The sequence below is a fragment of the Antennarius striatus genome, chromosome 17 (assembly GCF_040054535.1).
Source record: "Antennarius striatus isolate MH-2024 chromosome 17, ASM4005453v1, whole genome shotgun sequence".
NCBI lineage: Eukaryota > Metazoa > Chordata > Actinopteri > Lophiiformes > Antennariidae > Antennarius > Antennarius striatus.
In genome coordinates, this window is record NC_090792.1 from 4495078 (window position 1) to 4507245 (window position 12168).

Consider the following 12168-nt stretch of genomic DNA (forward strand, 5'->3'; position numbering starts at 1 on the left):
TCTAACAAATTTGAAGAAAGGATATTGTCAGTGACATTAAAGCCTGTAACACAATTACTGCTGGACTGTAACAGATCACACAACTGTTTCACCTATTATAGTAAAGTAGCCCTTGCAGTGATTTAAGTGTCCGTTGTGGGAGTGTATTGTCTAACTCTTAATGGATTTGTCAAAGCTAAAACGTCTTACCCCAAATTCTCAGACAAGAAGCAGAATAAGCATAGTCTTTATTGTCATCACACAACACAGCTGATCATGCAATGGCATGTTCCTTTGGCTCTGTCAAAAGCTTAATATAAAATGAGTAAAAATACAGTACAAATATGAACATCACTATAATTAGATCTTGCACAACTGATGAATATACACAAATATAGGTTTTGCAAATTGTCACCCAGTACGAATAAAATGGTATTCAGAAATGAAGTAAATATGAATCAAATAAATAGCCTGTTAGCCCCACAAATATGCAATACCTTCCCACAAATGTAGTAAATACATACATTTAAGTCATGCATGCATACATATTTAATCATTTTCTTTTGCTTCCTGTTAATTGGCATTCTTTGAATACTTGCCTCTTTAGAATGATCAAATGTTCATTCTAACCCTAATCCTAACCCCTAGGTTATTGTTAGGGTTAGCGTTAGGGTTACGTTTGTGGTAGCTGACTGCTATCCAAAGCTGTTTAAGTCAATCCACTGGACGTTAAGAAAGTTCTTGAAGATGTTTCGTCTCTCATCCAAGCGGCTTCTTCAGTAAGTTACTGCTATTATGTTTGCTGGAGTTATTACGTTTGTGGGGTTAACATATCTGTGAATACTGATGAAGAGGCAGGGCCAGCTTTCATAAGGACTACAGTGTAAGTACGTTTAGGCAAGTTCTCCTGAAATAATTCAAAAATTCTGAAAGTTAAAATCACAGATTTAAATATTTGTATGTGGTAATCTTTATTTAGCTGGTATGAATTAACAAATTAGAATAGAGCCACACAACTACCAGCTGAGATAATGACACTTGAGTCACCATGTACATTTTCAGTAATATTTCCAGGTTTGTATGAATTACTTCATGGTTCTCGTTGGAAATCCTGATTAACCATTGTTAAGCAGTTATGACTGCCAGGCTTTGGTAAAGGTAGGTGGTCAAAATTTCCAATTGTGACTGATAAATCAGAAGTAAAGCTTGATGTTGAAATGAGAGATTTGTTTTCCTTACAACATGAGTAAACCAGCTCCAATAAAGACATTATGTGGCTCCTTATGCTTGCAGGGGCAACATTTCCCTGGCCTCTCTTGAGAACATGTTTCCAAGCAAATGACTCAAATGTCCAAATGGCTTTTTTCAAAACGTCCAGTGTTCTGTGGACAATAGAGGGGGGAATCAGTAATTTCACAGATGAAGATCAGTAGACTCTGACCTGAATATTCACAGTTTTAGAAAACAGCTGTGTCAGGTCTTTAAAGAAGAGTCTAATACATATAAGATGTAAAATGTACAATTAGTGACCATGAATTTTTAAGTGATTTCATTCACAAAAAACTAGATTAAAATATTAATATTTATGAACAAATACAAAATTGCATAATTTGTAATCACAAATAAGTTGTAAAAATAAAAGCACTTAAAAAAATATGATTGAAAATTTCAGCTGAGATTTGCCTTATTTAACTCTTATCAGATGACAACATGACTGTTTTTATTTTTAAGTAAATAATAAAACCTTTGACTACTGAGCTACCAGGACAGTGTGGAATAGTTGAATTTCGAAAATGGAATGTTTGAAGAGAAGAAAGTACTATTTTTGCATATTGTGGTGTAAACTAAACTGTAAACTCTAAACTGTAAAACATGGAATTATGTCTTCATGTATAATTTGTCTTTGAGGTACATAGAAGGCAAAAGTAAATTCAGAAGCATTTTATGCTGAGTGTGTACCAAGTCTGTGCGCAAAAGCAGTAATTAAAAGGAAATTTTCCATCGATCTCTGTGTTGAATTAACAGGACCTTCAGGAAAAACTTTGAAAAGTTTTGCTTCTCATGTAAGAGGCTTCTTAAATTTCACGTACAGTGCACCCTCGTTCTTTGCAGTTGATGCGTTCCAGGAACCACACGCAATTAAGGACTCCGCGATCGAGATTGCGATCCATTTATCTTGTTATTAACGGTAATTAAAACATTTATGACCCTCCCCATACTGACATTAAACACCTTCTATCTGTATTACCTTTTCCCACACTCTTATCGACTCTTTAAAGCACTTATATGTCTGACGAAAGTCCGAGACTAACGGAATGGAGCACACTTCCAGATGCCGTCTGCCAATAGAATGCGCGTACGGTATCAAGTGACTGCCGACCAAAAATCCATAAAAATCTGCAAAAATCCAAAGTGGAGTTGCGAGCGTTGATGCGCGAGGGCGCACTGTACCTTCTTCTCTCCATTTGAAGGTGTATTACTCTGCCAATGTGGATAAAATTAGCTCAGCCTCTCTTCCTAGTGGAATAAACAGCATCATGTTAAATCCTTGCCAAGGCCTTCTAATCCATAATCTCACTGCCCTTTCATTGGCCCATTAAGTCTCTGTGCAAGGCCTGACCAACAACACACAGGTCCGGGTGTGATGCAGAGCGTAGAGTAGCTCTGAGGTCTGATTGGCTAGTCCATAACTCCTCCTCTCCTGTAGATTCATCATCCAGCCTATGCAAATGAAAAGAGTATAGAATGTTAGCAAAAGGGTTTTTTTTAAACTTAAATAGGGATGGTGTGATACGATGCATTTCACTTACACTGAAAAAAGTCCCAAAGGCCACTACAGACCACTCTAATAAATGGCCCTTGTTAAACTAAAGATTTAAACATAATGAACAATTCAATACTTGCACAGCAAGACTGATAGAGATAATTAAATGCAAAAAAAGTTTGTGCGATACACTCTAGCTGATGTATTCTTAACTCAGTTATTTTCTTGACGTACATTTCAATACATTTAAGCCACTATAAGTTTGTTTTGTATAAAAGATTGTTGGTAGATTATAAATGGCGAACAAATAACATTTCAGAAGAACTACGGTAATAGTCCTTAATTAACAATGAGGCTACTAACTCAGAAATAGGAAAAGCAGAAACTGAAAACTGCTCTGAAACATAGCTTCATAGACATCACCAGTTTAACATGCTGGAAAATGTGTGCATACAATACCGGGTAACCATGTTTGTTTTATGATATTTTATCTTTGCTATTCTGATACCAGCAAAGCTCCAAAAAACGTTAATAGCAACATTCAGTAAGTATTAAGTATATTTGTGTTGATTTTTGACCTGTTCTGTTGACCAAAAACAGAACACTATTTTAATCAGGCCTTTTAGGGAGAGTTTAATGGATCAACAGTAAACTCTGGGGCCCCTTTTGATTTAAAGGAATTTTGAAAGTCAAAACAATGACAAATGTTTGCGTAGTACTTGCTTCTTACAAACTCACCTATATCTTGACTAATTTTAATATAACATAATAAACTAAACAAACTCATAAACTTCCTGTCACCAATCTCAACCAGAATGAAATTGCAAGAAATAACAGATACGTAATACAATAACCGCATACTGTCAGAATTTTTTTTTTTTAATTTGTATTTGCTTAAACTACCTACAAGACAGACTTTTCCCAACGATTAACGTAAAGCTAAACTAAATGATTTATGTTGTGTCACACTTACCCTTGGGAATTTATTGCCGGTTCACTCCCACAAGTCTCAGCCACTGAGATGCCTGGTGATCTTGGAAGCAGACTTAGACTAGGTCTTCGATCTGACTGGCTACGTCGGATGAATGGTCGAGGTCCCTGAAAAGATACAGGAACTCTGCCACGGTTCCTCCAAACGCGTGAGAGAATAGAAACACCAGTTGAGGTCCATGCTTCAGGGGGTCGGGGAACTGGACAAGGCTGGGCTTCAAACAGGGATGGTGATGCAGGGCAAAAGACAGAACGCGCATTTTTGAACACTCGAGAACTTATTGAGTCTTCGCTGCTATTCTCCCTTGAAACCCTTTGTAGTTTTGGCGAGGCTGGTGGAGTTGGTGTTTTGAAGGGATAGGTCGAGGATGAGTTTGAATTCATAATGTTCTCTTTTGCAGCAGGTGGACTGGGGAGTCTCTTTTGAACAGATGGTGGTGTAGGAAGGTTCCTGGTGCAAGTTGAAGATGTTGGAGAAGGTTGCCTTTTGAAATTGTGGGGACTTGTGGGAAGTCTTCTCTGAAGATTGTTTGGAATAGGAGGTGTAGATGGTAACATTCGCCCCCTTGCCATAGGAGGGGTAGCAGGTGGCTGGTTACTAAGTACTGAAGAAGGAGGCACATTCACATTAGCTTTAATAGTTCCAGGCAAAGAAAGGTTCATGCAGTCTTGTACGTCTGCCAAGTCTCCATGAACGGTAGATACATTTGGTTCTACGTCACTTTGTGATGATCTCTCTGAGTCTGCAGGCTGCTGTAAGTGTATGAACTTTCTGGCTTGCTGTTTCAAGGGCTCTTTTTCTTCTGCTGGGTTTACCGGAAGTTGGACATCTGATGGGGTAACCTTTGATATGTCCTTCTGATCAGCTCTAGCAAGGGGCAAAACCTTGGACGATTGTGGTAGGCCTTTTTTGCTTGGCAACACTGTTACTGAGTGAACTGAGGCCCTCAGTCGTTGTGATACCACAGCCCTTTTTAATAAAGGTGATTTCCTGACTTTTGTGGCTCCTTCATCTGTGACACCAGTTGAAACACTGTTTGTATTATCAAAGGAATTGTCCATTAACACTTCAAGTGGAGGTGGAGGGAGGCTATCCAGATCAAAATAATCAGATTCTGGTCTACAACTGGTTAAACCACTGCTCAGCACAGCTTCTACGTTTCCTAAACCAGGTAACACAGGAACACCACACTTCCGAACGCCTTTGAGAGGCCCCAGAGCTTCAGGATTATCTTGTTCCACTATACCTTGACTGAAAGTATCAATCAGTTTCTTAACAGAGTTCCGGCCTCTGTAAAAGCCAGAGGATGGTCGTGGTGAAGAAGGAGGAGTTGGGATGAGTGGTTGGGGTTTAATAGGACCTTGGGATGTGTTCTTGTCATTCGATTTTCCTTCTTCAACATTGGTAGTGGTTGCTGCCTGTTTTTTAGTGCTCTGGTTTGCGATGCATATTCTCCCCTTCATTGGTTGGGGATGGATGCTATTCTTTTGTTTGCGAACAATTGCTGGAGATTGTGGTTGTGAGGATTCTTGATTTTGTTTTGAAAGAGTCGTCCTAATGTTTCCATTTGCCTTATTTTTATTCATTCTGTGTACCCTTTGGTTTAATTCCTTCTGGGTTCTGTTTAGTTCAAGTAAAGTAGGATCTTCACCTCTGCTCCGCAGGGATTCAGCTGACCGGGAACGTTGTTTCATAGCCCCTTGGATCTTCTTTACTCCTGGATTTCGAATACATGCTGCTGTTTGGGGACGTTTTGAGCATTGTTCCTCATCATCATTCCACTGGTGTCTGTTTTTTGGACTGCCAACTCCTTTTGTTTTGGCATTAGAGGTCTGTGATGGGACAAACTGTATTCTACCACTTATAGCATTTTTCATTTTGAGAGTCATTTCTACATTTTGGGGATTCTCTATGTGGTTTGGGGGAAGGCGGCGAGGGAACTGTACAGAATTTATAGGCAAAGAATTTGATTGCTTTATAAAACCCTGTTGCCTTACTCCTGCGCCTCTATCAATCTCCTCCTCATAATCATTATCTTCATCTTCCCCATCATCTAAGGAGACTGATCCCAGCACTGAATCTCTTTGGTCATAAGCCAACATGGTGTTTGTAGAACATGTTGAGTTGAGTGAGGAGAGCGAAACACTTGGACTTATTTTCCTTGCTAGCCTTTGCTTTGATACTCCATGACCAACATTCATACAGTTGTATTCCATGGGACTGACCGGAGTAATTCTGTTTGTCCCAACAGACTCACAACTCTCTCTTCTGTGACATCTTTCAGATCCAGCTAGGGATTCATTCTCAGCCCCAATACCACTGTCCTCACTAAAGAGAGCGGAGTCCTCTGGCCCAAGCTTCCTCAAAGAAGCAATTTCAATGCGAGATAAGAGTTGCATCAGCCTCATCTCCAATGCACGTTTGACTTTTAGTTTTTGCTCTATAAGTTCTGAAACAGAGGCAAAGTACTCCACTGCCTCCTCCAATGCAGAGTCCCCTATACCACCAACAGTCTTGCTCACATTTCGCATTCTCTGTGTGGTGTACTGTAACAGCTGTTGCAACAAATCCGGTGGACACTCAAAATTAGCAGAGTCACATTTCCGAGTGGAAGATGAGAGGTTTGTCATTTGTCTTGGCCAAGCAAGATGCTCTCCATTGTCTTTCAAAACTTTTTCTCCTTCTTCTACCATCTCTTCCAGTTCCTGAATGATTTCATCATAGCGTAGAGCCATAAAACAAACCATCGGCTGGACAGAAACCTGCGTTTGGGTTGCCTGTTCCAAATGTCCAAGCAGAGTATCATATTTGTTTATGCTTGGATTCAAAAAAGCATAAGCAGCTTGGTGCGCTTTTACCAAAGGTTCTGGAAAGTCAACTTTCCCTTCTGTTGGTGTTTTTTCTTTATCCTTGTCCTTCTTTTTTAGTACCTTGAGACCTTTGGTATTTTTCTTTGGCTTCCTGCCAGACTTTTTTTCCGTTGTTCCCTGCTTGACAATGTGTTTCTCTTTTCTCTGTGAAAATGTGACATCGCCCATTCCTTGACTTCCTATTTTATCCATATTTACAGAGGGTGCGTCAGTCACAGATTTCTTTTTTTGTGGTGTCATATGAGCTTCTTTCTGAATTGCTTGGGTTTGTCCAAGTGTTCTCTCCTTTGCATTTCCATCTGTTGGTCGAGTTGAATTGTGATTCTCACCATTTTCAATCTTTGAATCTCTCAGACTTTCCAGAGGTGTAGAGGGCAGCATTCTTCCCTTCCTCATGGGTCCCAATGTCCCAAAATTGTTCGCTTTGGATGGTGAACAGCCCATTTCTGGTGTTATATAATACAAGTAATAACACAACAATAATACAAGTGATCAACACAACATTTCAAAGAATAATTCAAAGAATACCCCAGGTCTTTATCCATCTGTTGTTTCTTTTCATTTTCAGATAGCTATGGTATTGATTAGATCCATTTCCAGGAACATATCGCCAAAAAAAAAAGATTCAGAATAATCCATTTTCAGATTTGTCCTCCATGCCATAGATAGGTGAAATAAATCCAGAGATCAATGTCCATTTCCCTTAGAAAAAAAACGGATTGTACGCTGAAATATATTTCCCTGTGCCTTGCGACAGGACAAGTAGCTGAAAGGATTAAAGAGGCTTTCTGTGAACTCCTCAGCACGCACATATGTCATGTTAAACCATGTAAAACTCACCTGGTTTAAGAACATAAGCTCATTTGAGTAATGCAGGATGGCCGAGGTAGCTTTTTATAGACTGCAAAACAATATCTCCTACCAGCTGTGCAACTACTGACATTGAAAGAGAAAAAAAACCTCAAAACTAAAAAAAAAAACTCCATTGCACTATATGCAGAAAATGTGCTAGTTTATATAAATCAAATCCTCTCTCACTCTGCGTGTGTGCATCTGTGTGTGTGTGTGTGTGTGTGTGTGTGTGTGTGTGTGTGTGTGTGTGTGTGTGTGTGTGTGTGTGTGTGTGTGTGTGTGTGTGCGCGCGTGTGTGCGTGTGTGTTCCCTGATATTGGCAGACATCCTAATCTGTCCTTCAGGATTGGGGAAGCGTTGAATTTAAAATATGACTGTGTTTAGTTGTCTAGAGTGATATCAGAGAAATCTGTTTGCCTTGGGTTAGACTCATAGCTCCATGACAACCCTGCAAGGATAAGCAGCTATGAATGGATGGAAATATGCAACATCTATTGTGTAAAGGCTGTGAAAGACAGGGTACACCCCAGATTAATGCCACCTATACTCTTACAAGTTTATAAAAATAAAAAAATATCAGAAATATGCAGCATAAGGTACCATGTAATTTAGACATCTAAAAAGAGAGGCATCTTTGAGACACGGGACACTCTAGCTTTACACTCACATAACCTCATTAACTTTAATTAAATTTTAATATCTCCATAACTAATATACTGTATATATTTCTTCTAATTTTACTGGCTTTATTATTATTACTATTATTAACAATCTGGCAGAGAGCTGAGGACTAAACTGGGTATATGAAGGCTGGAGACAGATTGGGGAGCGGCAGCAGGTGTGTGGAGAGAAGTCAGGTGAAGGGAATGAGCTGATTACTAGTGAATCGGAGAAAGGCAGGATCTGAAAAGACATGACATGTTAGAATAAACAACACCCAGCAAAAATAAAGTGGGATCCTTAGTAGTCCGGAGACATGACAATGTGTGATGTTCTAGCGACAATGTTGTTCTTGTTGTTGTTGTTTTTTTAATTTACTTGTAACACATTAAATTTGACAGACTATGGGATCGCATACTGTACTTCAAGAATTTGGGAATTCATTTAAGTTCTGCATATGTGGAAAATATCTCATGAACATGTTTCTTTATGCAAGGCACTAATGTCTACTAAGAATTATATGACACTACATCTGTCCTCAGTTCATCTTTCTCTCACTTTGTCTCTCCCTCTGTGATGAGTCATTAGCACCTCGGATAATATGAGTGAAGCACTGCAAAATACAGTATATGAGCAGATGTGGGGAAGAAAGAGCAGCAACACTTTCTCTGAACTAGAACAGTCGAACTAAATTTAAATTGCTGGATAATGGACACATTAAAAGGCACCGCAGACGAGCAGAGCGGCGCGTGCGGATCTCCTGCTGCCGGACCGGCGCGAGAACCCCGAGGCGCGCGCGCCAATGTGTTGTCTCGTGCGCTGCGGCACGTCACTTTAAACGTACTACGTCAGTATTCTCACTGTTTGCTTCTTTCATTGGAGCTTTGCTGACTTCAGCGACTGTTTTCGACACTGTTCAACTCTGACCCTCACGCAGGTAACGTAGTGGCCGGAGTGGAGCCCGTTATTGAGACGTCTCCTGTGTGACCAACTGCTGAGGAGCTGCTGAAGTTAAAGTGTACTTTTACGCCTAGAAAAAGTATACTTTCACTAAGTATCAGCTGACTTTAAGCAATGCGCCCAAGCTACAACGTTAAGTTTATCGTTACCTATGAACTGGAGGATGTCAGCTGACGTAATACAATAGCCTGGTAAAGCTAGCTTCGCTCTTTAAGCGGACCTCCGATGCTGCGTTTGGAGCCCACGGGAAATTTGGGCACTATTGTCGTTGTTTTCTTGACAAAAACGCAAACCATCATTATGAAGGAACAAGGTTGTGAGGCTACAGCTCATTTATTTTGCAATGTCAAATCTTCTGTCCTTACTCTCAGAATATACCCTGGACCTCTTGAACACAGATGAGCCAGGCTGAACCATGATGAAGCGCTCACACAAATGGCACAAGACCCTTCCATCAGACACTGTCAAGGTCAAACGCAACAACGGTTTACGTTCCCCCCAAGTCAGAAGAGGACCGAGGCTGAACGGGACCGATGGCCCCCAGGCCCCACCAAAAATGGTGGGGCCTGGGGGCCATCGGTATAATAGAAATGCCGTCATATGGCCTACAATTGTCATCCAGCGGCAGGAGATAATATCATTCTTCAGACTTTTTGGTACATAAAATTATTGACAAGTCTTCTTAATACTTGAAATCTTAAAGAATATTTGGTGTTTGATAGTAAGTGTTGTGTTTGGTTACAGACGATGACCTGATCCAGGACTTTTTGTGGATGGACTCTTGCTGTAAAATGTCTGACAAAGTAGGCTGTTGGCTAAAGTTATGGTTATAAAATATCTGAAGTTCTATGACTCACAATTAACTTTATTCTCATATTCATCAGTACCTCCTAGCCATGACCTTTGTATACTTCAAAAGGGCCCAATTTACTACTGCTGAGTACACAAGAAAGAATTTTTTCATTGCACTGTAAGTCTCATTAGAAAAAATGCTTTGTATCTTTGCATCTCTTTGTATCTTGCCTTGACAAATGGATTTTCATCTGTAGATATCTTGCAAACACCATGGAAGAGGATGAAGAGGAGAATAAGTATGAGATTTTCCCGTGGGCACTGGGGAAGAACTGGAGGAAGGAGTTTCCTAGTTTCCTCAAGCAGCGAGACAAGCTGTGGGCTCGCATCCAGTTCAGAGCTGCTGTCAGTAGGCGGTGTTGTGAAGAGGTACATACTAGGACGATTGCCTGGGCGGGGGTAAAAACAGTTTCTCTTGGTTTTGCAGCAATTTCATTGGTTCATTTTCATGCCAGATACTCCATCTCTGTTGTGTTTCATGTCACAGCTGTCTTTCTGTTTTTTCTTGCTCTGTGTTTTCCTGTCTCTCCCCCAGGTGATGGCCATAGTACCTTCTCACTTCTTGTGGAAACGAAAGAGGTCAGAGCGCCACAGCGGTGCCCGGAGGCAGTGCAGCGTCCCAGACCAGGCTTGTTTTCCACGTGGGCCCATGGCTTCCCCGATGTCCTGTGCCATCTGTAACCATGATAACTCAAGGATAAATGAGGATGCTAGTTCCTGGTCCAGACGCACTTTTACACAGAGCCAAAGTGCTGCCTCTCCATACACACTCACCCTGAGTTTGGAAGTCACCCCCCCAAGAGCTGCAGCCTCTCGCAGGGAGACGGTGGAGACAACAATCCAGACTCGGAGTACCTCCTGCCACGGTTCTGAGAAGGTTTCCAGTAGGTATCACTGGTACAGGTGTGGCTCTCCTCCAACCATAGCTGGGTAAAATCATGACATGCTCAGCCTGATCTCGCACTTGATGTGACCTCTGCATTGTAATTTGCAGAGTTCTTAAATTTACTTTTAATTGGTGCACACACCCACTAATCCTGCAGAAGTCCAGGATTTAAAGCCAACCTCAGATGGCTGCAGTTATGTGTCTGTTTAAGTCTGATCTGCTCGTCTAGACAATCCAGGGGGAAATCTATTCCCATTCTGCTCACTGTGAACATTACTGCAGTAAATTAAATCAGTTCATCACCCCAGTGCGTTCATTTGCTTTACATCTGTGCAACGCTAATGCCTCTGACACAGTAGTAATAATGTCCTGTATTGTGGGATGGAGTATTATTATACATATTTTAATGTCATTCTTAAAGACAAGATAACTTTAATCGTGTTGTCTACAGCTGTTTTTGTGCATTGATTAATGGCCATGACATTATTTATCTTGATCATGAAACCTTCCCACCCATAACATTCATGAGATTGAATCCAGACTTTTAGAACCTGGTTGCATCACATACTGCAGGATCATATTGAGGCCGACACACCAACTCGTATCTCATGTAAACTTTTTTGAAAGAAGATACAAAGAAAAGGCAGACTGACAGAATCAAGCTGTTTCAGTAATTCTGTAGAATATTAAAAATAAAACTAAATCAGAGGCTCAAATGGTGCAGATGAGAAAATAATTTTGAGACATGTCATCATGGTTTTCTCCAGCATGAACTGGAGGTAAGCTGTTCCAGGGGCAAATGTGTTCTCTGAAAGTATCGATGCACTTATCCAGATTTACAATCGTCACTTCAAATATGTTGGTTCATACTGATGTTAGTTCATAGTGTCATTAAGTCTGTGACCAGGTCACATTTTATGACCAGTCGTAGACACACGTCACAGATCAGGTCCCAGATGAGTGTTGACACTGAATGGACAACTGGGGTTTAGGATGTCTCATCACCTCAGTAAAACAATATCCTGGACAAATGCTGTAACTAAAAAGATCAGCTTCCTCCTGTTTGAAACTCATCTTATAGGACTGGACAGAAACAGAAAGCTCCCTTGTACTAAGTTATGTATTACTGTCTTCCGTCTGTCAGGTGATGGGGCTTGTTCGGATTACGACGCGTCCATGGACTGGATCTGTGTGGAGCAGAGCAACAGGTCTTGGAGTAAATGACCCGTTTTACTGTCTCCTACACTAAACCACAACTTAGTGTTTACCTCGTCTCATGCAGTTACTAGAAGATGCCAAAAGCATGACGTTACCCACAGGAGTGTACTGTGAAGGTTTAATTTATACTGAGTGT

The 12168-nt window shown here is 40.6% G+C and overlaps 2 protein-coding genes across 2 annotated transcripts; one reads left to right on the top strand and one right to left on the bottom strand.

Annotated features, from left to right (window-relative positions):
• Positions 1-231: 231 nt before the first annotated feature.
• Positions 232-7248, bottom strand: pcare1 (photoreceptor cilium actin regulator 1). The gene is made up of 2 exons (XM_068339201.1): positions 3717-7248; positions 232-2700 (listed from the first exon to the last, which is right to left on the bottom strand). The coding sequence occupies exons 1-2, from the start codon at positions 7046-7048 to the stop codon at positions 2565-2567; spliced, it is 3468 nt and encodes a 1155-aa protein (XP_068195302.1). The 5' UTR covers positions 7049-7248; the 3' UTR covers positions 232-2564.
• Positions 7249-8986: 1738 nt separating this feature from the next.
• On the top strand, positions 8987-12096 carry spdya (speedy/RINGO cell cycle regulator family member A). Its single transcript, XM_068338944.1, has 7 exons — positions 8987-9053; positions 9448-9732; positions 9821-9879; positions 9961-10046; positions 10126-10297; positions 10464-10812; positions 11959-12096. The coding sequence occupies exons 2-7, from the start codon at positions 9492-9494 to the stop codon at positions 12036-12038; spliced, it is 987 nt and encodes a 328-aa protein (XP_068195045.1). The 5' UTR covers positions 8987-9053; positions 9448-9491; the 3' UTR covers positions 12039-12096.
• The last annotated feature ends 72 nt before the right edge of the window (positions 12097-12168 follow it).